General features: G+C 32.8%; 1 protein-coding gene across 1 annotated transcript in view; it reads left to right on the forward strand.

Annotated features, from left to right (window-relative positions):
• Window positions 1-22,947, forward strand: part of LOC130669885 (putative sodium-dependent multivitamin transporter) — a 95,140-nt gene that overhangs the window by 17,328 nt on the left and 54,865 nt on the right. Inside the window, exons 2-5 of the mRNA XM_057473026.1 lie at window positions 7,836-7,970; window positions 8,044-8,265; window positions 8,338-8,681; window positions 8,751-8,870. Of these exons, the coding sequence (XP_057329009.1) occupies window positions 7,836-7,970; window positions 8,044-8,265; window positions 8,338-8,681; window positions 8,751-8,870 (821 nt within the window). The remainder of the gene's footprint in view (window positions 1-7,835; window positions 7,971-8,043; window positions 8,266-8,337; window positions 8,682-8,750; window positions 8,871-22,947) is intronic.

Consider the following 22,947-nt stretch of genomic DNA (forward strand, 5'->3'; position numbering starts at 1 on the left):
AAGATATCCCAATTGATATTTTTTAGAGCATTAGTTAGTTCTAGGAATCGTTCTGTTGATGCCAGTGATCTTACGTTATACGTACAAATTTTGAGGGTTGGTTTTATATTATAACGTATACCGTTTTCGAATTCGCAACGGAGACGCGAAAAAATTCGGTAAACCTATGCGGTCACCCACGTGTATACAAAATTATAAATTATAAATATTCCCAAATAATAATATTAAACAATAAATAAAATAAAGGTGTGCCTGAACCAGCTTCTCAGGCTGGGTTAGTGCACGAGGGCGCCAGCCCGTTTTTACAAAACGGACAAAAATAATAACAAATCAGGGAAGAGATCACGGGACCAAATTTCGAGCGAGAATGTATGCACCAAACGGAAATATAACCAAATAAATATAATGAATAAAATAACTAAAGAATAATTGTAACTAAAATATATCCAGGAAATAAGCAAACAAATGTTGGCTATCACTGGAATCCTTTTACTATATTATTTAATCCAAATATATTTATAAGTATAAATCCAACAAAATATTTTTTTACATTACCAAATATCATCTACTATACATTAATTCTTTGGCATAAATTTTATCAAATATTAATATACTCATTATAGCCAAATAATAATAATAATAAAAATCAAATTAATTAAATTATCCACTGGGGAATGAAATTACAAATTTCTTTCTTGATTTAATAATATTTACTCTGCGGAGAGAAAGACGCGAGAACTCAGAATATATTTGGCAACACTGGGTTGCATACCATCAATTTACAAAATAAATTTTACCCAGAGAAATAATATTTAAAATACTATTGTAAGACAAGGAGTCAAATACGCTATCCTTGTCAATAATCTACTAAGGAATTTATTCGACGCGTCTATGCACGTATACCAAACTCTGGGACATACGCCGAATATACTCAACTTATAATTACAACAATAACTCAGGTTCAATTATTAATCAATTATTTATCGCGATCAACTCTACCGAGGGTCCAGCGATAGCCAATGCAACAAATGATAATACAGATGACTTACCGGCGTTGATAATAATTTACTTCCGGAATCTTTCGACAATAAACAATATGCAAACTATATACTCTTAAAATAACATAACAAAATTAATTATCACTAAATTGACTTTCTTTAATCTTTTAATTACTTTTATTACAGCAACTGGGCCAGAATAATTTTACTTAAAAATTGCGGTCAACAACACGTCCTACCTTTACAATAGCCCGGTCCTCTCTAATTATTTTCCGCGTCGGTTTTCCGAGGGATGGGTATCACTCACGTATTGTCCCCTCTAATGACCTCGGACCCAAAATTATCAATTAAAATAAAATATTTAAACATATTGCCCGACCTGAGTTATATGATAATAATAAATTAAATAATATTATTCATCAATATTCATAAACATAATAATAATTAACCCTTTAAACAATAAAATAATAATTATTTCAGTGCACCACATGGCGGGAGGGATATATTGATTTTTATCCCCACCCTATCGACTTACTCTCCCTTCGGTTGATATTTTTGTACAATATATACGGGCACGTGTGCTACTAACTGAAATGAAAATATTGATTAAATACATAAAATTCAAAATAATTATCAAAACATAAACATAATAAACAATAATATCAATAATTTCTGAATAAATCATAATTAATAATTAATAAAAATAATATGAATACTTAAATAATAATAAATTATAATAAATAAATGCGCTTTATTAGCTAGGAGGTGTTGTTAAATTCACGGTGAGATGGGAAATCGCGCGCAGCGATTCACGTTTGAATCACTACGTGACAATATCTTTATCTGTTTCTGTATTTGGTGGAGGGTTGCAGTCTAATTCCCCACGAGGACAAGTCGGGATGGGGATATTTTGTTTCTGTTATTGTACCTACCATGATTCCACGGTGTATTCACCGAGATTCCACGGTGTATCCACGGTGATTACGCGGTGTACGTGAAATCACGGTGGGTACACCGTGTAACCACCGCGGAATCACCGTGATAAAATGAAAAAAAAAACCCACCGTGATTCCCAGGTGATTCAAAACTGCCAGAGTATCTTTAAGTTCTTGTTTATTTAGTGTTTTCTTCCAGTTTTGGCTGTAGTTTTATTCTCATGTCGAGGATTTCTTTCGGGTAGTCTTCAGACACATACACATATTTCAGTTTCTTTTTTTTTGTCATTATTGAGTTTTTCTTCCAGAAGTTTACAAATGCCACGAGGATTGGCCTATCCTTTCCATTTTCTATGTTGTATTTGCTAATTCTGTAGATCGTATTTATGTCTCTGTCTTCTGAGATGATATTTAAATCGTCTTTAAATTTCTTTATAACGATCTCGGTGAGATTGTCGGTCGATTTTCCAGTTTCTGTTACTCCATATAAAATTTGGTTGTTCGATCTTTTATGTTTTTCTAGATTTTTTATCGTTTCCTTGAGTTCCTCATTTTATGAATTTAATTCCTGCATTGCTACTTTGAAAGGAGCTAATTTTTCATCAATTCGTGTCATGATGACATCGGTTTGTTTTGACTTTTCTATGTTGATTTGGTCAAAAAGAGATTGAAGGTTATCCATTTTCGTTGCTGACCCTTGCGTGAAGTGAAACGTAATATTTAGGATCTTGGAGGGGTTCTTAGAAAATTGGGATTATCTTGGTATGGAAAATTTTGTGGACCCGGATTGACGAAGATTTTCATGTAATTTAATCTGCTTGATCCGATTCTGAAATAAATTTGGCCGATAGTTCCCTCAAACATTCATAAAACTGCAAAAAACCGATAAAATAGCAGAAAATTGTTGCTAATAAAATGTAAAAAAATCTTTTAAACACAATTAAATAAATTTCTTGTATTTTTTATTTTCAAAATACAAGATTAAGATCCAAGAATGTACACAAATTGGATTTTTAACGGTTTTTTGAGGGTATTCTACTGTTTCATTCTCAAATGATCTACGACGTGGATACCTCTTTTTCCATCTTTTCCTTTCTTTATTGAAAATTTGCCATCGTGTTGGGATTTCAACTTCTTCGATGTGCAGACTTCATTTCATTGCATGCTTGCTCGTACTTGCAACTAGGGCACCTCCTCGAGGTGACGGTGGGCAACAGAATCATCTGGCAGAGTCCCTGGGTTAACGGCATATGTGCCGTCATGGCAGGTACAAGTGATGAGTAATTTACGATGCAGGAATTCGGAATCCAGTATCGGCGTCTGGTCAGGGTGAGAAAGCAGGCCGGCAGGCGACGTCATCCAGCGACTGCAGCTCTTCAGTAGTGGGAAACTTGGCTACTGGAGAGTATACTATTACAAGAAGCAATTCCCATCTATGCAATGAGTCTTGATCTATCTTGTTACGTTTGTGGAAAGTTTGAGCCGGTAAAAAACCGCAGAACGTTTTCAGATAGATTAAAACGAAATTATGAAGAATGCTTTTGCATTCAAATTACAAATTTGGATTTTGCCTGGGTCCCACACTTTGTGGTCGATTTAATATTATGTTGACACGATGGGAAAAAACCAAAAACAGAGAAAACTTGAAATTTACAATTCCCATGATCTGGACTTTACCAACTAGTTCGCATAACTGTTACTTGTGTATGACTGAAATTGCCGGTTTTACTTCGTCGAATAGAAGTTAAATACAGTACGCCAATGTTTTATCAGCTGTTAAGCCACAGAAAACAGTTATTGTTGATGAAACCGAAGCTCTTGAAGAGATGGAAGTAGAAAAAGAAGAAGTGCCAATGGAGGAAGAAGAAATTTCTGAAGATGAAAATCCCGAAGATGAAGATTTCATGCCAGATGGGAAAACGAAAGACCCTGAAACATTTAGTCGAGAAGAACTAAATGATCTCATACGAGATTTAAATTTGCCTAAGGATAGAGCTGAATTACTGGCATCAAGACTAAAAAATAAAAATTTGTTAGCTAAAAAGGTAACGGCTTACTTTTATCGGAAAAAAGAAGAGGAATTCCGGAAGATTTTCACAAAGGACGATGAGAACTCGGTGGTGCACTGTTCCAATGTTAAAGGCTTGGTTGATAAATTAAAACCTAATATCTCTAAAGACGATAAGTGGAGACTCTTTATAGATTCATCAACTAGAAGTCTCAAAGCTGTCTTGCTTCACATTGGAAACATATTAGCGCCAATCCAAATAGCCCATTCAACGAAGCTTAAAGAGACTTATGAAAATTTGGGAATTGTATTGGATAAGATAAAGTATTCAGAACACCAATGGCAAATTTGCGGGGATCTAAAATCACACTTCTTTTAGGCCAAAAATCAGGATTCACAAAATATTCTTGCTATCTATATTTGTGGGATAGCAGAGACAGAAAGAATCGCTATGTAATAAAAAATGGCCTACGAGAGTGCAATTAAATGTCGGTACTCATAATGTAATACGAACACCGTTAATTCAGCCTTCAAACTATCTGCTACCGCCACTTCACATCAAACTAGGTCTCATAAAACAATATGTCAAAGCTCTGGACAAGAATGGTGATTGTTTTCAGTACTTGAGAGAAAAGTTTCCGGCGATAAGTGATGCCAAATTAAAAGAGAAAATTTCAAAGGACCCCAAATCAGAACTCTATTTCAGGATGCTAATTTTATAGGTAAAATGAATGATACGAAGAGAGCAGCTTGGGTAAGTTTCAAAAATGTGTGTCATACCTTTTTAGGAAAGAATAAAAGTGAAAATTACAGGACAATAGTCGAAGAATTAGTGACAAATTACAAAAATTTAGGATGCTCAATGAATCTGAAATAACACTTCCTAGATTCTCACATCGACCACTTTCCTAAGAATCTTCGGGAGTACAGTGAAAAGCAGGGAGAACGTTTTCATCGAGACATAGGTGAAATGGAGACTAGGTATCAAGGAAATTGGCATATCAACATAATGGCAGACTATTGCTGGACACTCAAAAGAAATATACCAAAAAAAAATAACAAACGAAAGAGAAATCTACTCCGTAGATCATTTAAAACTAAAAGAGTTCAATACCACTGGAAAACAGTTTAAAAGTTGGAAAAATCATTCTTCTAATTCTGCTTGTACGTAATTTCCATAGATTTTGCAATTTGTTTGCATTTTGAGATTTTAATCTTGTATTTTGTTAATAAAAATTACAAAAAATTTATTTAATTGTGTTTAAAAGATTTTTTTCTATTTTTTCAGCAGCAAATTTTCTGCTATTTTATCGATTTTTTGCAATTTTATGAATGTTTGAGGGGACTATGGGCCAAATTTATTGCAGAATCAGATCAAGCAGATTAAATTACATGAAAATATCCGTCAATCCGGGTCCACAAAATTTTTTGTACCAAGATAATCCCAATTTTCTTCGATTTCTGAAATTTTTGATGATTTTTTACGATTTTTTAAGATTGAAAACGATTTATGATTAAATTATGATCGGAATTAGTATTTAACAGATCAAAATACAAGAAAATTGTGCTTGCCTTAGATCTTAAAATTTTTTTTCTTGCCAAAACATCGAATTTTCGCTATTTTTGGGGGTTTTTTGCTATTAACTCGAAATTGAAGGCTGGACGACCTAAACTGACTTGAAATTCGTATTCAGCGGGTCGAAAAACATGCCCGTAGATAGGTGTTTCCCGGTGTACAGAAAATTTTTTTTTTGTGTGCCGGTGTATTCAATGATTCATCTATCTTAACGTGAAATCTTAATGATAAAGATTTGGGATCAGCATAAAACAAAAATATTTTGTGATTATCCGTTACATCATTAGCCCAGCTCCATTTTTGAGGCAACATATTAGTTTTCAAAGTTTCCAATAATCTATCACTGTGAAAATTTGTTTCTCCTAGACTTAAATTTTCATGGTGAGTATTTTCAGACTGCTATTAAATAAAATGTAAAACAAATGTATAATTGGCTTCAATTTAAGAAAAATAAATTTGTTTTGATATCTCAAAAATCAACTTACTTTATTAAGATCCGGAGTACTACTAGAAGTTTTAACTTTGCGAGTTCTAGCGGCCGGAAGTACATTATCAGGATCTATTCGCAAATTCGCAGCTTCCGCGACATTTGGAATTCTATCAACTGTCGGAATGACATTCGGCTTTAAAGTATATTCCTTTCGATTTGAAATATAAGTATCTTGATTAAATATTGGTATTCTATCTTTTTTAATAATTTCATCGTTCAATAAATGTAACTCGTAAACAAATTTGTCTGGAATAATAAATATATCTAATTATTTCAAATTAAATGTTGTTATTAAACTTCAAATAAGTAAATTAGTTAAATAATATAATATATATTATTTGTAGGATACTGGTGGAATTTCAAATAGAGAAGTCTGTCGATGATTGGAGTCATTGTTTTTTTTTCGCTCTTTTTTGTCCCAATCAAACAATTTAAAACAGCACAACACTTTACCATTTTTATTTAAATTTAATCTTAAAATAATTAAAAATTACATAAAATAGTTCTTCTGAATTATGCTTGACTTTATAAAGATAAACACTACTTTATGCGTATCATGCGCAATAGTAGCCAAAAAGGAATCTCCGCTATCTAGCTGCAATCTAGAAGCCAATAGCGAACTAAAATCTTTGCGGTATTTTCTGTGAACGTGTGGTTTCTTTTTTGTGTATTTTTTCATTCTAAACATTTTAATTTCAGTTAACTTTCCTATCGAATCAGTGGTTCGAAAGATATATTAATTTAAACAATTAAATTTTTTTAACAATCGTTTGCACCACTTTTGAACAAAATAGACTAGATTATTGTAACCCCTGGCCCATAATACGTAAGAAACCGTTGAAAGAGTCATTGGCCAAAATAATGTATTTGGACTCTCCTCTTCAACCGAAGGACTATTTATTATAAATGACGCTTCACCGGTGGTCTTTTTTTTATCATTTATAAATTCCAAACTACCGTAATTAGGATTTCACAGATTTTATTATCTTCTGCTTAATACTATATTAAAAAATTCATTTACTGCATCATATATTTTCCTCCATTGAATTACATTGTTATAGTTCTTGTAAAGCTATTATTACACAATAAAGCATAAACAAACACAGGATCAAGCACTATTCGATTAGATAAATACAGATAACATAATATCTGTTTAGACCTTTTTAGCTAAATCTTACGTAATAGTATATCATACACCAATGGTGAAAAGTAGGACATTCCAACCAGCATGTACAATTGCCTACCCAAGCCGAAGGTGAGACTGAAAAACACGCAGATCGGGACGTCCTACCTTCCTCCGTGGTGTGTATACAATTTTTTACCAAACCTGTAACTAAAACTTTGAATTTCTGCCTGTGTTTGCGGGAATAATGGTGCATGCGATAACTTGTATCATTTGTTTTCTCATTAAAAAAGTCTTTTTTTCCTCTAAACTTAGTTGTAGGAATTTAAACTTTTGGTACAGGTATGGTAAAAAAGTTATATACAGGTCATTTATTTTATCTGACCATATCTTATTCTATATACACTTATTTGTCGAATTCAAGCAGCTGAATATCCACACAAACTTTATTTCGAGTATAATTTGATTTAATTCAGCCGAACTAATTTAGATGTTGTGATTTCTATCTTGATCTAACCAGCCAAATCTATATCGAAAAATGATATCTAGCAGTATCTGGTTCGATTAAGTCAGAGCTACCTGTACATATTGATCTAAAAAATTTAACGCAATCCTATTTTAACAGATCTAAGAATGTTTTCTAAAAATTTTAATGTGTTGATAACTATTTAATTATAAATATTTTACATTATTTCATTGTGATAGAATACTACTTCCACCGTTATTGCTGAATCGTCACTTCAGTGGGTCGATTGGATAACTATTGGTATCACATTAATCGCATCAGCAGCTATTGGAGTTTATTTCCGCTTTACGGGTGGACAGCAAAAAACTGCTGAAGTGAGAAAATTAAGAATATAGACACGTTTTTCTTGAATTAGTCACCACTTATTTTTTCGATTTTTATTTTTAGGAATACTTTTCTGCCGACCGTTCCATAGGAGTTACTCTGTTATCTTTTACTATGATGATTGCTTATCTGTCAGCGATATCACTACTTGGGAGCAGCGCTGAAAATTATAGTCATGGTGCACAGTTCAACGTGATATATGTGGGTCTGATTTTAGGAACGCCTGTTGTTTCTCACTTTTACCTCCCAGTCTTTTATGAACTCAAAATTATGAGTGTTTTTGAGGTAATTATATTTAAGCGAAAATTCTATATGATAGAGGACTCTAATATTAGAAGATATTTTATGATATTTCAGTATCTCGAAAGACGTTTTGGAGTAACTTCGAGGTTGATAGCGAGTGCAATAAATTTTATACAAATTAATTTCTATACGGGCATTGTTATATATGCTCCGGCATTGGCATTAGAAGCCACTACAGGACTCAATGGAAATATGAGTATAATACTGATTGGGTTGATTTGCACTTTTTATTCCAGCATCGGTGGTATTAAAGCCATAATTGTAACCGATATTTTACAAGGTGCACTTATGTTTATATGTGTATCTTGCGTTATTGGTGTTGCGTTAAGTGATCTTGAAGGCGGCGTTAGAAGTGTATTTAATATAGCATATGAAGGCGGACGATTAAATTTTTTCAAGTAAAATTTTTCATACAATCATTTGCTAATATGATAGTATTTTAAATCAAAATGTATTTTTTATTTAAGTTTTGATCCTGATCCTACAATACGACACACATGGTGGTCTTTGACTATCGGAGGGGCTTACTTCTTTCTTTCCCTTTTCGCTTGCAACCAGGTTCAAGTTCAAAGAATGTTAACATCCAAGTAAGTTAAATTTTCTGGACAAATATATATCTATATATATTGTAACGTAATATTTCTTATACTCAATTAAACCCGATAAAAATTACACATAAACTCTACTCGATAAAATTACTCAATAAATCAAAACTCAAAGTAAACAAAATTGGGCTACGATACACTTTGCCCACCAGTCACCCCTCTCATCTCCTCCAGATCCTGACGGGCGCCAGCTGACTTTTGTTTCCCCGGTATCAGCAACCGGTCTAAACGTACACGCAAATTAAAACCTAATATCTAAATCCTTCGGAGATGAGAGACATGAACGGTGAAATCAGCATGTCCTGGTGCGCTTAATATACCAAAAGAAAATAACAAACGAAAGAGAAATCTACTCCGTAGATCATTTAAAACTAAAAGAGTTCAATTCACTACCACTGGAAAACAGTTTAAAAGTTGGAAAAATCATTCTTCTAATTCTGCTTATACGTCATTTCCATAGATTTTGCAATTTGTTTGCATTTTGAGATTTTAATCTTGTATTTTGTTAATAAAAATTACAAAAAATTTATTTAATTGTGTTTAAAAGATTTTTTTCTATTTTTTCAGCAGCAAATTTTCTGCTATTTTATCGATTTTTTGCAATTTTATGAATGTTTGAGGGGACTATGGGCCAAATTTATTGCAGAATCAGATCAAGCAGATTAAATTACATGAAAATATCCGTCAATCCGGGTCCACAACATTTTTTATACCAAGATAATCCCAATTTTCTTCAATTTCTGAAATTTTTGATGATTTTTTACGATTTTTTTGAATTGAAAACGATTTATGATTAAATTATGATCGGAATTAGTATTTAACAGATCCAAATACATGAAAATTATGCTTACCTTAGATCTCAAAATTTTTTTTCTTGCCAAAACATCGAATTTTCGCTGTTTTTGGGGATTTTTTGCTATTTACTCGAAATCGAAGGCTGAACAGCCTAAACTGCCTGAGTCAAAATTGAAACAGTAGTTTGAGCCTCTAGCCTCAGTTCTTCTGATGTTGCACTTGCCGCTGAATGTAATATGTTATTTAAGTCCTCGATGTCCTAAAAGTAGCGTACGAAGGAGTAAATCACCTTTTCAAAATGGTATTTGAACCCTCCATGGCCTACTATTCATCTTAAAATGCTATTTAAATCCTCGATGTCCTAAACGAAGCGCATGGAGGACTCAATCCCCTTTTTAAAATGGTATTTTAACTCTCCATGGCCTACCATACTTTTAATCTGTAACTTCGAATGAGCTCAATTCTTTAGCATGATATTATTGTTATACATAAAGATATTTCCGATCGATCGTGAGTGTCTGAGTAGCAGTGCGGCAGTGGTTGTGCTTCATATTCGTACGGTCGTGGTTTCGAATCCCGGCGGCAGCAGATTAGTTTTCATCAGTTTTTTTCAAATTCTTCGGCAGTTTTCGTTTTCCAATACTTCGTTTGTATTTACTGTTGACATAAAATAATTTCATTAATCATATACTAATAAGTCAAAGGCTCTAATTATTCAATTCAAATTTCAAATGCCATAGTACTATTCTATTCGAACGCCTGCTCGTGTAAGTTTAGTTATTATTATTAATATTTTCAATTTTGTTATTTTTTAAATCACAACAAAACATTTATTGCTAAGAAATTATTTTTGGAATTTTTAAAGGCCCTAGGGGTACAAGCATGGTGAATTTGCCCCCGAAAGGTATCGGCTTGATACTGCGGGGATTTTTAGGTACTAATAAGATATTAAGATCCTGAGAGTTTCAGCTTTTGAAACCAATCGGTCTTCGAGAAAAAGCCAAATATGTAAAAATCAAATAAAATGAATATTCTCAGAGACTATTTTATCGATTGACTTATACTCGGGATATGTTTTGGAGGTCGGTAGTAGCTCCTCGGAAAAAAATTGGGAGCTTGATCGGTCGACAACAACCTCGAAAAAAATGACTTTTTAGTTTTAATTTCGACTTTTCACGATGTTACGGTTCTGGTACAATTATGAAATAATTTTTCTTGGATTCCTCATCCAATTTCCTATAGACCTAAGTGCTTTTAAAATTTTAAAAAAGGTACGCCATATAGAAAAAAAATAAAAACCACTTTTTAAGCAAATATTTACTTTATTTGCATGTTTAAAGTGTGAATCATTATTTTTCTAGTTTGTATATGTTCTTGAATGTTATTTGCAAAAATAATCTCTGCATCAGCAGTTAAATTTTGTCATATCATATAATATCAACTAAAATACACTGGTCACAGAAATTAAGGGATAGAAAAAAAATCCGAAATTTTTAGGTGATTTTCAACATGCTGTAACTCGGTGAAAAATGGTCGTATAAAAAATCTAAAAAAAGCAAATTGTAGCCTCAAGTTTCTAGTTTTTAGATCTGGACCTCAAAATTTTTTATCATGTACGGTTCCGGAGTAATCATGAGAAAACCAACGAAAAAAAAATTTTCAAAATTTTTGCTGGTCTTTCAATACCTCTATGGGCGACAATAAATTTTTTTGAATAATTCGACTGTCTGACTTTTCTCGGAAATTTTATGCCCTTTAATTTGGTGGCCTTAAAAAGTCTCTACGACGATTTGGCGCCGAGTTATCATTGATCAAAGCAAAAAAGTCCATTTTGGCTTTGATAATCAATAACTCCGGATGTATTGGTCGTATAGAGATTGGAAGCAGGGTTTTGAAAACTGGAAAACATTCTCTATAAGGCAAAATTAGTGGCATTTGATAGAAAAATTTTTTTTAGAGCGGTATTGTTTGGTAAAAAACAGGTCAAAATTCACAAATTTAAGGATATTCGGAAATCTTGCTATAACTTTGGATATAAAGGATGAACGAAGGATATCTTCGACTTTTTTCCAACCTCAAAGTGTCCTGAAAAAACCCTGGAAATTTCAAATCGCTGTGATTTTTCTTTCTTAGTGCCCCGAAGCTTTAAATTTATCGATTTTGTCAAAAATCACCATAATTGGTAGTTTCTCGGTTTTTGTTCATTTTTTCGATTTAAAAATGGTTTTTTTACCGATAATCTTCATTTCTTCGATCAAAAAGATCGATTATCGAAAAAAATTAAAAAAAAAAAAATTTTGAAAAAAATTTTTTTTTTTTTTCAAAATTTTTTTTTTTCAAAAATTTTTTTTTTTTCAAAATTTTTTTTTTGTTGTATCTGAAATGATTTATCATTGTCAAAAAAAAATTCCTAAAATTTTTTTTACCGCTGTAACTGCATCTGCTTCAAATGTCAACTTAACAAACATACCCTTTGGGTAACTCTAATGCCGGCGGTAAAAAAAATTTTAGGAATTTTTTTTGTCAATGATAAATCATTGCAGATACAACAAAAAAAAAATTTTGAAAAAAAAAAAATTTTTGAAAAAAAAAAATTTTGAAAAAAAAAAAAATTTTTTTCAAAATTTTTTTTTTTTAAATTTTTTTCGATAATCGATCTTTTTGATCGAAGAAATGAAGATTATCGGTAAAAAAACCATTTTTAAATCGAAAAAATGAACAAAAACCGAGAAACTACCAATTATGGTGATTTTTGACAAAATCGATAAATTTAAAGCTTCGGGGCACTAAGAAAGAAAAATCGCAGCGATTTGAAATTTCCAGGGTTTTTTCAGGACACTTTGAGGTTGGAAAAAAGTCGAAGATATCCTTCGTTCATCCTTTATATCCAAAGTTATAGCAAGATTTCCGAATATCCTTAAATTTGTGAATTTTGACCTGTTTTTTACCAAACAATATCGCTCTAAAAAAAATTTTTCTATCAAATGCCACTAATTTTGCCTTATAGAGAATGTTTTCCAGTTTTCAAAACCCTGCTTCCATTCTCTATACGACCAATACATCCGGAGTTATTGATTATCAAAGCCAAAATGGACTTTTTTGCTTTGATCAATGATAACTCGGCGCCAAATCGTCGTAGAGACTTTTCAAGGCCACCAAATTAAAGGGCATAAAATTTCCGAGAAAAGTCAGACAGTCGGATTATTCAAAAAAATTTATTGTCGCCCATAGAGGTATTGAAAGACCAGCAAAAATTTTGAAAATTTTTTTTTCGTTGGTTTTCTCATGATTACTCCGGAACCGTACATGATAAAAAATTTTGAGGTCCAGATCTAAAAACTAGAAACTTGAGGCTACAATTTGCTTTTTTTAGATTTTTTATACGACCATTTTTCACCGAGTTACAGCATGTTGAAAATCACCTAAAAATTTCGGATTTTTTTTCTATCCCTTAATTTCTGTGACCAGTGTATTATAAACATTATACACATATAAAACAGGAAATAGATTTTAGTTTGTAAATTATAAATACATAACAACGAATGAAAGATATACTTGAGGAAAAAAATGTTTAATCATATTTTATCAGTCTTCATCACTATCCTCTTCAATCACAGATGAATTACTGTCTCTATCAAATAATTTGCTAAGTATTTCAGCAGGCCTTAAAATCTTTGTTAAATATCTCTCGTGTGATAAATAGTAAACAACAGCAGCAACATGAGAGCAACATCCAATTGTTCTCAGACCATTTGCACACTCACAACTATGCCTCAATATGCTTTTTGGACCAATAGCATTTTTTTTTATACTCAATAAAACATCTATAAACCTTTCTATTAATGTGTCTAGATTGAACTTGAATTTTGAGTATATTTGACTGTTCTTTCACATATTGAATAGTGAGATTACTTGTTTCATCAAGCATTTCTGCTAAATAGGAAACAGCCTGTTTCAATTGATAGGAACCAGTGAAAAAAATACGCAGATCATTTTCTGTCATTTCTGGAAAGTCTTCAAGAGTTTCAGATGAAATTGTTTGAAACGGCAATTTTTTCCGCTGCCAGCCATTTTTTTGAACGTCTTCAGCTAACGTATTTACTACATTATTTTGCGATTTCATTGTTTCGATGACTTCATCCAAAAACTCTGAGTCGGAAGTAAGACGCTTACTATACATATTGAAACAGGCTGTTTCCTATTTAGCAGAAATGCTTGCCCTCGCAGATTCGAATCACGGTGGAAACACTGTGGGTTTGTTCCATTTTACCACTGTGATTACGCAGTGTATCCACCGTGATTCCACGGTGGCTTGACCACTGTGTATACACGGTGTTTCCACTGTGATTACGCGGTGGATACACCGCGGAACCACGGTGGTGAAATAGCACAAAGCCACCGTGGAATCACGGTGAATACACCGCGTAATCACAGTGGAAACACCGTGTATACATAGTGGTCAAGCCACCGTCGAATCACGGTGGATACACCGCGTAATCACAGTGGATACACTGTGTATACTCGGTGGTGAAATGGAACAAACCCACCGTGTAACCCCGGTGGATCCACGGTGTTTACACTTCTACGGTGTTTCCACCGTGATTCAAATTTGCGAGGGTGATGAAACAGGTAATCTCACTATTCAATATGTGGAAGAACAGTCAAATATACTCAAAATTCAAGTTCAATCTAGACACATTAATAGAAAGGTTTATAGATGTTTTATTGAGTATAAAAAAAAATGCTATTGGTCCAAAAAGCATATTGAGGCATAGTTGTGAGTGTGCAAATGGTCTGAGAACAATTGGATGTTGCTCTCATGTTGCTGCTGTTGTTTACTATTTATCACACGAGAGATATTTAACAAAGATTTTAAGGCCTGCTGAAATACTTAGCAAATTATTTGATAGAGACAGTAATTCATCTGTGATTGAAGAGGATAGTGATGAAGACTGATAAAATATGATTAAACATTTTTTTCCTCAAGTATATCTTTCATTCGTTGTTATGTATTTATAATTTACAAACTAAAATCTATTTCCTGTTTTATATGTGTATAATGTTTATAATATTTTAGTTGATATTATATGATATGACAAAATTTAACTGCTGATGCAGAGATTATTTTTGCAAATAACATTCAAGAACATATACAAACTAGAAAAATAATGATTCACACTTTAAACATGCAAATAAAGTAAATATTTGCTTAAAAAGTGGTTTTTATTTTTTTTCTATATGGCGTACCTTTTTTAAAAATTTTAAAAGCACTTAGGTCTATAGGAAATTGGATGAGGAATCCAAGAAAAATTATTTCATAATTGTACCAGAACCGTAACATCGTGAAAAGTCGAAATTAAAACTAAAAAGTCATTTTTTTCGAGGTTGTTGTCGACCGATCAAGCTCCCAATTTTTTTCCGAGGAGCTACTATCGACCCCCAAAACATATCCCGAGTTTAAGTCAATCGATAAAATAGTCTCTGAGAATATTCATTTTATCTGAATTTTACATATTTGGCTTTTTCTCGAAGACCGATTGGTTTCAAAAGCTGAAACTCTCAGGATCTTAATGTCTTATTAGTACCTAAAAATCCCCGCAGTATCAAGCCGATACCTTTCGGGGGCAAATTCACCATGCTTATACCCCTAGGGCCTTTCAAACTTTTTTTGATCATGGCAGCCATTTTTAATTAGTGGCCCCCTTTTCCCTTCTGTTTCTTTACCAATCGTACGCGATCCGATGAGAGTCTTTCTCGATCTATGAATTTAGGCTCTGGAGGCTCATTTTACCTTTTTAAAAAGATGATTTGAACCTAAGCTTGGTAAAAGCGGACAAAGTTACCACGTTTAGGTTCAAATTACCTTTTTAATGCATGGATCTTCATTTTCGAAAAAGATGATTTGAACTTCCTTAACCTCATGTAGGACTTGGAGGCTCAAATCACCTTTTTAATTTTGACTCGGGTGACTTGAAATTCTTATTCAGCGGGTCGAAAAACATGCCCGTAGATAGGAGGCGCCCGGTGGCCAGACAATATTTTTTTCGTGTGCCGGTGTAAAGATTTATAATGTTATGTCCGACTATTCCCCGAGTGGAATACCTCCGCCATTTTGTGCCTTAAAACATCATGGTGTCCTCAAAAAAATTCGTAGATTAGAGATCACTAGGTGATGGATGAGGGCAAGCGTGTATAATGGCGTGTTCGAAATCTTGGTGATTATATTCCTAAGTGGAGGTAGCCCTTATCGGTTGGGGAAGAACTTGCGCACCCAACCACTAATCCTAAGCAAGCAGTTCACCAGAGCTGAAGTCTGGTACCATGGGGGATCCATTCCAAGCCCCACTTCGACCAGAGTCTCTCTATTTCCTGAGATGGGAGGAGTGTTTGGGTCCAAATGGGGTCGGTTTCGTGGTGGCTGTTGGTGAGACACCCACATGCAATGCATGCCTAATGGGTAAGTTAATGTGAGCTTATGCTCATATTTCGCTATTATAATATATGGTGGATTCAGTATATACAATAGGGAGTTCGCAGCGCGAGTATGCCCAAAAGGGCGAGGTATCGGCCTCCCGTTAAACGGAGGTGGGCTTAACGGCCCCGTTACATTAATTAATTATGTCCGACTATTATTTAATTTAATATTTGGTTGCGAGGATTAGGCGTTCGGACTAACCAATGCAATTTTCGGCTCAAATGTTTAGTTCGAGCCTTATTTTATTTTTAGGGACACGTTTCGATGCGGATCTTCTTTTAATTCTAGTAATAATTAAATAGAGGTATCTTTCTATTTATATGTATATATTATAAGTTAACTGATACATACAGTTATGAAATTATGACTTCCTTATTTACTCCTAAGTTGAGGCTGATTGAAATTTTGTTATCGAGTTTAAGAGAAAAAATAGCCACTTATAAACTTCTTACCTTTACGGTGATAATTCTTCTTCGATTACTTTTTTTTTCCTGGGGGATTCCTTCGTTGTGGACCCTTGAACCCTTGTTGTGTGTTTCTTGGACTGATTCCGGTCTCTCTCTCTCTCGTGCAAGCGATGTTCGAGCGAGGGTAGGTTGTTAATATTAACTAACTTATTTTTAATTAATCAAACACAAAAACTGTTTTCACTTCGGTTTTCTTTTTATTTTAATTTAGAAACTTTAAATTTTAGCAATTATAAAATGCCTTTATTTTTTTCTTAATAGAAATTAGAGATGATACTCTTTAAAGGATTGGACTTTTATTTTTGAACATGTATTCACTTTTCGTTACAACATTTATCATTTCGATTTAATTACACTGAACAATGCTATTAAGCACTTAACTACTAACTCACAACCGATAACACTATTATGTATTGAAATTTTCTTTTTCTTTGTATTATAAATTTTTCCTCGCTGTGCGATTTTATTTTGCTTTCTTTGAGCTGTATATTTGTATACATATTTTCTTCACTGCTATAACTTTTCTTTTCTATATTTGTTATAAATATATATAGTATATATATTTATTTAATTGGTTTGATAATTTTATTTCCTGAATAAAATTATTTGAGAAATTGTGTAAGGATACTGCTGTACCTAATTTGCGACTCTTCGCCGAAACTAATCAACTGATAACCGAAAAGCAAACCGGTGCTCGGTAGAGTGATTTGCTCTTCAAAATTTTTAACGCTGCAACCATGGGGGTCCGAGTTTGGAAAAGAGGGGGTTTTCTGGTGAGGTGCGTCGTATAAGATGTCCCGTTGACGCAAATCAATTTAAGTCATTGCTAGTTGTGGGTGTTACCACGCATTAGAATAATTGTTGTAAAAAGTAAGTGGGGAACTTAAGAAGGATAAGGGAATGAAAGACAGAAGAAAGAAATCTGGTATGACGTTCTGTATCGCTCAATTGAACCCATCCTGGTTTCTCTTATGAGGAAATGGAATATTTATTCCCTAGGAGTGTTCAACATGAGTTTGAAAAAGTTTGTGAAGTCGGACATAACAATAACGAAAAAAACATTTTTTCAATTTTTCAATAATCGAAAAAAAAGTAATTATGGAAGTCCCACTACCGGACCGGGCTCACAAGTTGCATAATGGATAAAAGTTTAAGATGAAAAATTGTCAAGAAAATTGACAGATACATCTTTTTTTAAAATCACGATTGAAAACTTAAAATTCCAAAATCTTGGTTAAAATCATTTCGTATATTTGTTTTGTATTTTTTGCTGTGAAGGCCATCTGAAAACAAAAATATTGAAAAAAAAACCATTGAATTTTACGAAAGTTATGATCAAAAAACCATAAAAAGAGCGGTTTTTTTGAAAATTTGATATTTGTTGAACCATTGATCTTGCCGGTAATTTGGTAGTTTGCGATAATCAAGTTTACTGCTACAAAGACCAATTAAATATACAATTTCGTTTTTATCTGACATTAGTACAACGTATTACATAAATTTGAAAAATGGTTATATTAATTTTAATGATTGATTGCTGTTCCTTATTTGAGTTTAATTTAATTTTTTTTATAACTTCAAATCGAGATGCAAATGATTCAGAATGAAATTGGTCATAGTACAAAGAGAGTATAACTTGAAATTATAAACAAACTACTAAGTTTATGAAAAATACTGTAATGAGTTATCCTCAGAGAAATAAGCAAATACAATCAAAGTAATATTTTTAAATTTTGAATCAACCAATAAGAAATCAAGTTTCATTGGAAAAATAAAAATGAACCAATCAGCGTTTAATATAAATCTTTACGTTACTATTTAGAGGTTAATATGATCTCCGCTAGATGTCACCATTTTAAAAAAACAGCTTTATCGACTTTGATATTTTGATATTATTATCTGTCTATAAATCGAATGTAGATAGAATTGATTGAAAGACTGAATGTGAACATAATAAATAAAAGATTTCTACAAAATACAATAATTTGCTCACATAAAATTGCGTTCAGAAATGTACAAATAAATTATTATGTTGAAAACAAGGAAAATAGATTTTTTCTTTTTGAAAACATGAGTTAATTTCGGCTTTTTATAATTTTAACTTTTTTTCGCTTTATTAACGCCCTGTATCTTTCTTCCTATGAGCTTGAGCAAAAAAATTACAGGTACCTTTATTGTAGAGAATTTAATTTCGTGTAAGATAATGTAAACGAAAACTTGAGAAAAAATTTTTTTCGACTATTTATATTGAAAATGAATAAAAGAGTTTTTTTTCAATGTATTTTAAATGGGAAAAGGGAGCCCCCCCCCCCCATGCGCCAGCTCAATGTTTAAGATATCAAGCTCAAATTTCAGAAGATTTTTTTTTTCCTATCAAGTAATCTTTTTAGATGCATTTTATCAAAAATAAAAAAAAAATTTTTCCTGACAGTCTAATATATACACTGGTCACAGAAATTAAGGGATAGAAAAAAAATCCGAAATTTTTAGGTGATTTTCAACAACCTGTAACTCGGTGAAAAATGGTCGTATAAAAAAACTAAAAAAAGCAAATTGTAGCCTTAAGTTTCTAGTTTTCAGATCTGGACCTCAAAATTTTTTTTTTCCAAAATTTTTTTTTGTTGTATTCGCAATGATGTATCATAGTCAAAAAAAATTCCTAAAATTTTTTTTACCGCCGGCATTAAAGTTACCCAAAGCGTACGTTTGTTAAGTTGACATTTAAAGCAGATGCAGTTACAGCGGTAAAAAAAATTTTAGGAATTTTTTTTGACAATGATAAATCACTGCGGATACAACAAAAAAAAAAATTTTGAAAAAAAAAAATTTTTATTCAAAATTTGTTTGTTTTCAATTTTTTTCGATAATCGATCTTTTTGATCAAAGAAATGAAGATTATCGGTAAAAAAAACATTTTCAAATCAAAAAAAGGAACAAAAACCGAGAAACTACCAATTATGGTGATTTTTGACAAAATCGATAAATTTAAAGCTTCGGGGCACTAAGAAAGAAAAATCGCAGCGATTTGAAATTTTCAGGGTTTTTTCAGGACACTTTGAGGTTGAAAAAAAGTTGAAGATATCCTTTGTTCATCCGTTATATCCAAAGTTATAGCAAGATTTCCGAATATCCTTAAATTTGTGAATTTTGACCTATTTTTTACCAAACAATATCGCTTTAAAAAAATTTTTTCTATCAAATGCCACTAATTTTGCCTTATAGAGAATGTTTTCCAGTTTTCAAAACCCTGCTTCCATTCTCTGTACGACTAATACATCCGGAGTTATTGATTATCAAAGCCAAAATGGACTTTTTTGCTTTGATCAATGATAACTCGGCGCTGAATCGTCGTAGAGACTTTTTAAAGCAACCAAATTAAAGGGCATAAAATTTCCAAGAAAAGTCAGACAGTCGGATTATTCAAAAAAATTTATTGTCGCCCATATAGGTATTGAAAGACCAGCAAAAATTTTGAAAATTTTTTTTTCGTTGGTTTTCTCATGATTACTCCGGAACCGTACATGATAAAGAATTTTGAGGTCCAGATCTGAAAAGTAGAAACTTGAGGCTATAATTTGCTTTTTTTAGTTTTTTTATACGACTATTTTTCACCGAGTTACAGCATGTTAAAAATCACCTAAAAATTTCGGATTTTTTTTCTATCCCTTAATTTCTGTGACCAGTGTATTAGACTGTTTCAAATTCGAGGACTATTTCTTTTTTCGATGACCATTAAAAAATAGAAAGGGTATCTTAAAATGTGTCGACAGTTGAAATTCGAGCGCTTAATATTGACATTTAGAGGTGGCTGTTAATAATTTTCGATTTTTCATTTAGTAACATGGTAACAAATACATAACTTCCGAAAAAATCAAGATACACAAAATATCTTCCTCGAAACAATTCGTAGCAAATTTACTGATATATCTACAAGGTCTTTTATGATTTTTGCATAAATTTAACTGTTCATAAGATATACGACGTCAAAGTTTGACACAATTCGAAGAACTTTTTTTTGCTCGCTCTGAATTTCAAACCATGTCAACTAATGAGAATTTAGAAATTCTCAAAACAGTCTTTTGTAGGAAATTCAATGCTCTACAAAAAAGGTCAAATTCGAAATTTTTGCAGATTCGAAAATTTTGAAGATATTTGCATCGCAAAATCACACTGTCTGAAAATCATGATATTTCTTAATTTTGAACATTATACAGTGTTTCTATCGCTTTAAAATTTAAATTATCATTCATCGAAGCTCACGTAACAACGTGTTAAAAACACAGTAAAAAATAATTTTTATTGTTATGTCCAAATAAAATTTTTCTTTTTTATTAATAATTATTAAAAATAATTATTACAGAGCTCTTTTTTTCAAAAGCGCGCAAAAACGCAGCGTTAGCTCTTTCACCTTTTTATGCGGCAAATAATAGTGGAAAGACAACTGCAATAAGTTCAACAAATAAACAATAAACTGTCGTCACCTTCCACTAATGACGATAATTACAAATTTCCCATCAATTGTTAAAACAAAGTTTATAAAAAGCCTGAGCTCCCATAGCTCACGGCCAGTCTGTTCATATAACTGACGGTCCGCGAAAATTCGAACTTCGTAATTTCGTGCGCTCTTATTGCAGGAATCCGACCTAGGCGTTGAAAAATCAATAAGACGATTTTTAATATTTTCAACTTAAACCTTATTGCAGGAATCTGCTTCAGCGTTGAAAAGTCAATAAGGCAATTCTAAAATAATCTAGACTAATTCTTATTGCAGGAATCTGCTTCGGCGTTGAAAAGCTAATAAGAAATAGTCCAAGATTGTAAAATTCTATTAACTTTACTGCAGGAATCCGCCCTAGTCGTTGAAAAGTCAGTAAGGGACTTCGACTAAAATCTTTTGTAATCAGTTATTGCAGGAATCCGCTTTGGCGTCGAAAAGTCAGTAGTTGAATTCAAATTATTTATTAAAAATCCTCAAATATTGATCTGAAATTCGATCTGACTGTAGTGATCGTTCGTTTAGCACAATATTTGTCGGATCATAAAAACCATCTGGTGCGATCGAAACATTGACGCAAATCACGAGAATTTGCGATTCCATCTCGTGCCGAGTTAATTTGCGATAATACCCCTTCTGGGTGTAAAAAGGATGCATCAAAATCTTATAAATTAAAATCTCATAAAAATGTCTGTTAAAGATAAATAATCTTATGACACAAATTAAAAATAAAATTGTCAAAAATTAGAGTGAATAAATGACGTTTAGTTGAAACGTTGTAATTGAAAAATCTAAATAAAGACAAAGTTCATCACTCCAACCTTGCGGTTTTCATTCGAGAGTAGTACATAAGATCTTATCCTACAACCCAGCCGCGCCCACTCAACCCAAATCCTAGGAGGAAGGTCAATCGAGCTGCAACGTTCTGGAGGGGTAACACCTGCCGTACTAGAAGAAGTTACATCGAAAGGTAGGTGAAAGAACTATTTTTCCGCCGAAGTGATCAGTGTACTAGTTCATTCTCATTCAGCAGCGTATTATCCAAGTATCTCATCAGTGTCTACCTACATCAGTTCGCAGCATCTCATCATCGAGCAGCACTCTACCGTCAGTTTGTTCCTTGTCTCATAAACATTCTCAGGCTCATTTGAGCATTTTATTGTTTTTTGTGCCTCATTTAGCGTTTTTACAGTTGTGACTGCTGTCGCCAAAATAATTGCACTTCAGCAAAGCCGTATATTTGTTTCCACTTCAGTTACTGCAGCTACTAAAGCTGGGTTAATTGACACTATGTCATTACGAGCAGCCAACGCAAAGATGGACCTGCTCTCTCAAAATTAGGCCAAGTTGGTCAAAGACCATGAAAAATTGCTCTCATCCAAGACTGATGTGACCGTGTAAAATAAATAATATACGAACGGTTTGTTGCACAAGGCTCTCAAATTACATCAAGGAGCACAGGATGCTCTTCTCCATCGCATTCATAAGTTGGAGTCAGCACTACCTTCTCAAGGCAGCGCTCTCGCAAACGCTAGTCTCATCATGCCAGCAGGAAGTTGTCTCAACGTGCCCACGATTCCTGTGCCAAAATTCTCAGGAAGATATTAGGAGTGGAAACACTTCTATGATATGTATCTCTTATCGGCGAAAATCCATCTCTCACCGCAGTGGAGAAGATGTACCCATGCAGGAAAAAATTTGGTTCATTATGAATTTCATTATGAATTTGATAGTGAAATTCAGATTTTTAAACAAATCTGACTTTGATAATCAATTAGCTACAAAAATCCTCTAGTTTTCTATTACAGCTGAATCTAACAGCTAACC

The sequence above is a fragment of the Microplitis mediator genome, chromosome 6, assembly GCF_029852145.1.
Source record: "Microplitis mediator isolate UGA2020A chromosome 6, iyMicMedi2.1, whole genome shotgun sequence".
NCBI classification, from domain to species: Eukaryota; Metazoa; Arthropoda; class Insecta; order Hymenoptera; family Braconidae; genus Microplitis; species Microplitis mediator.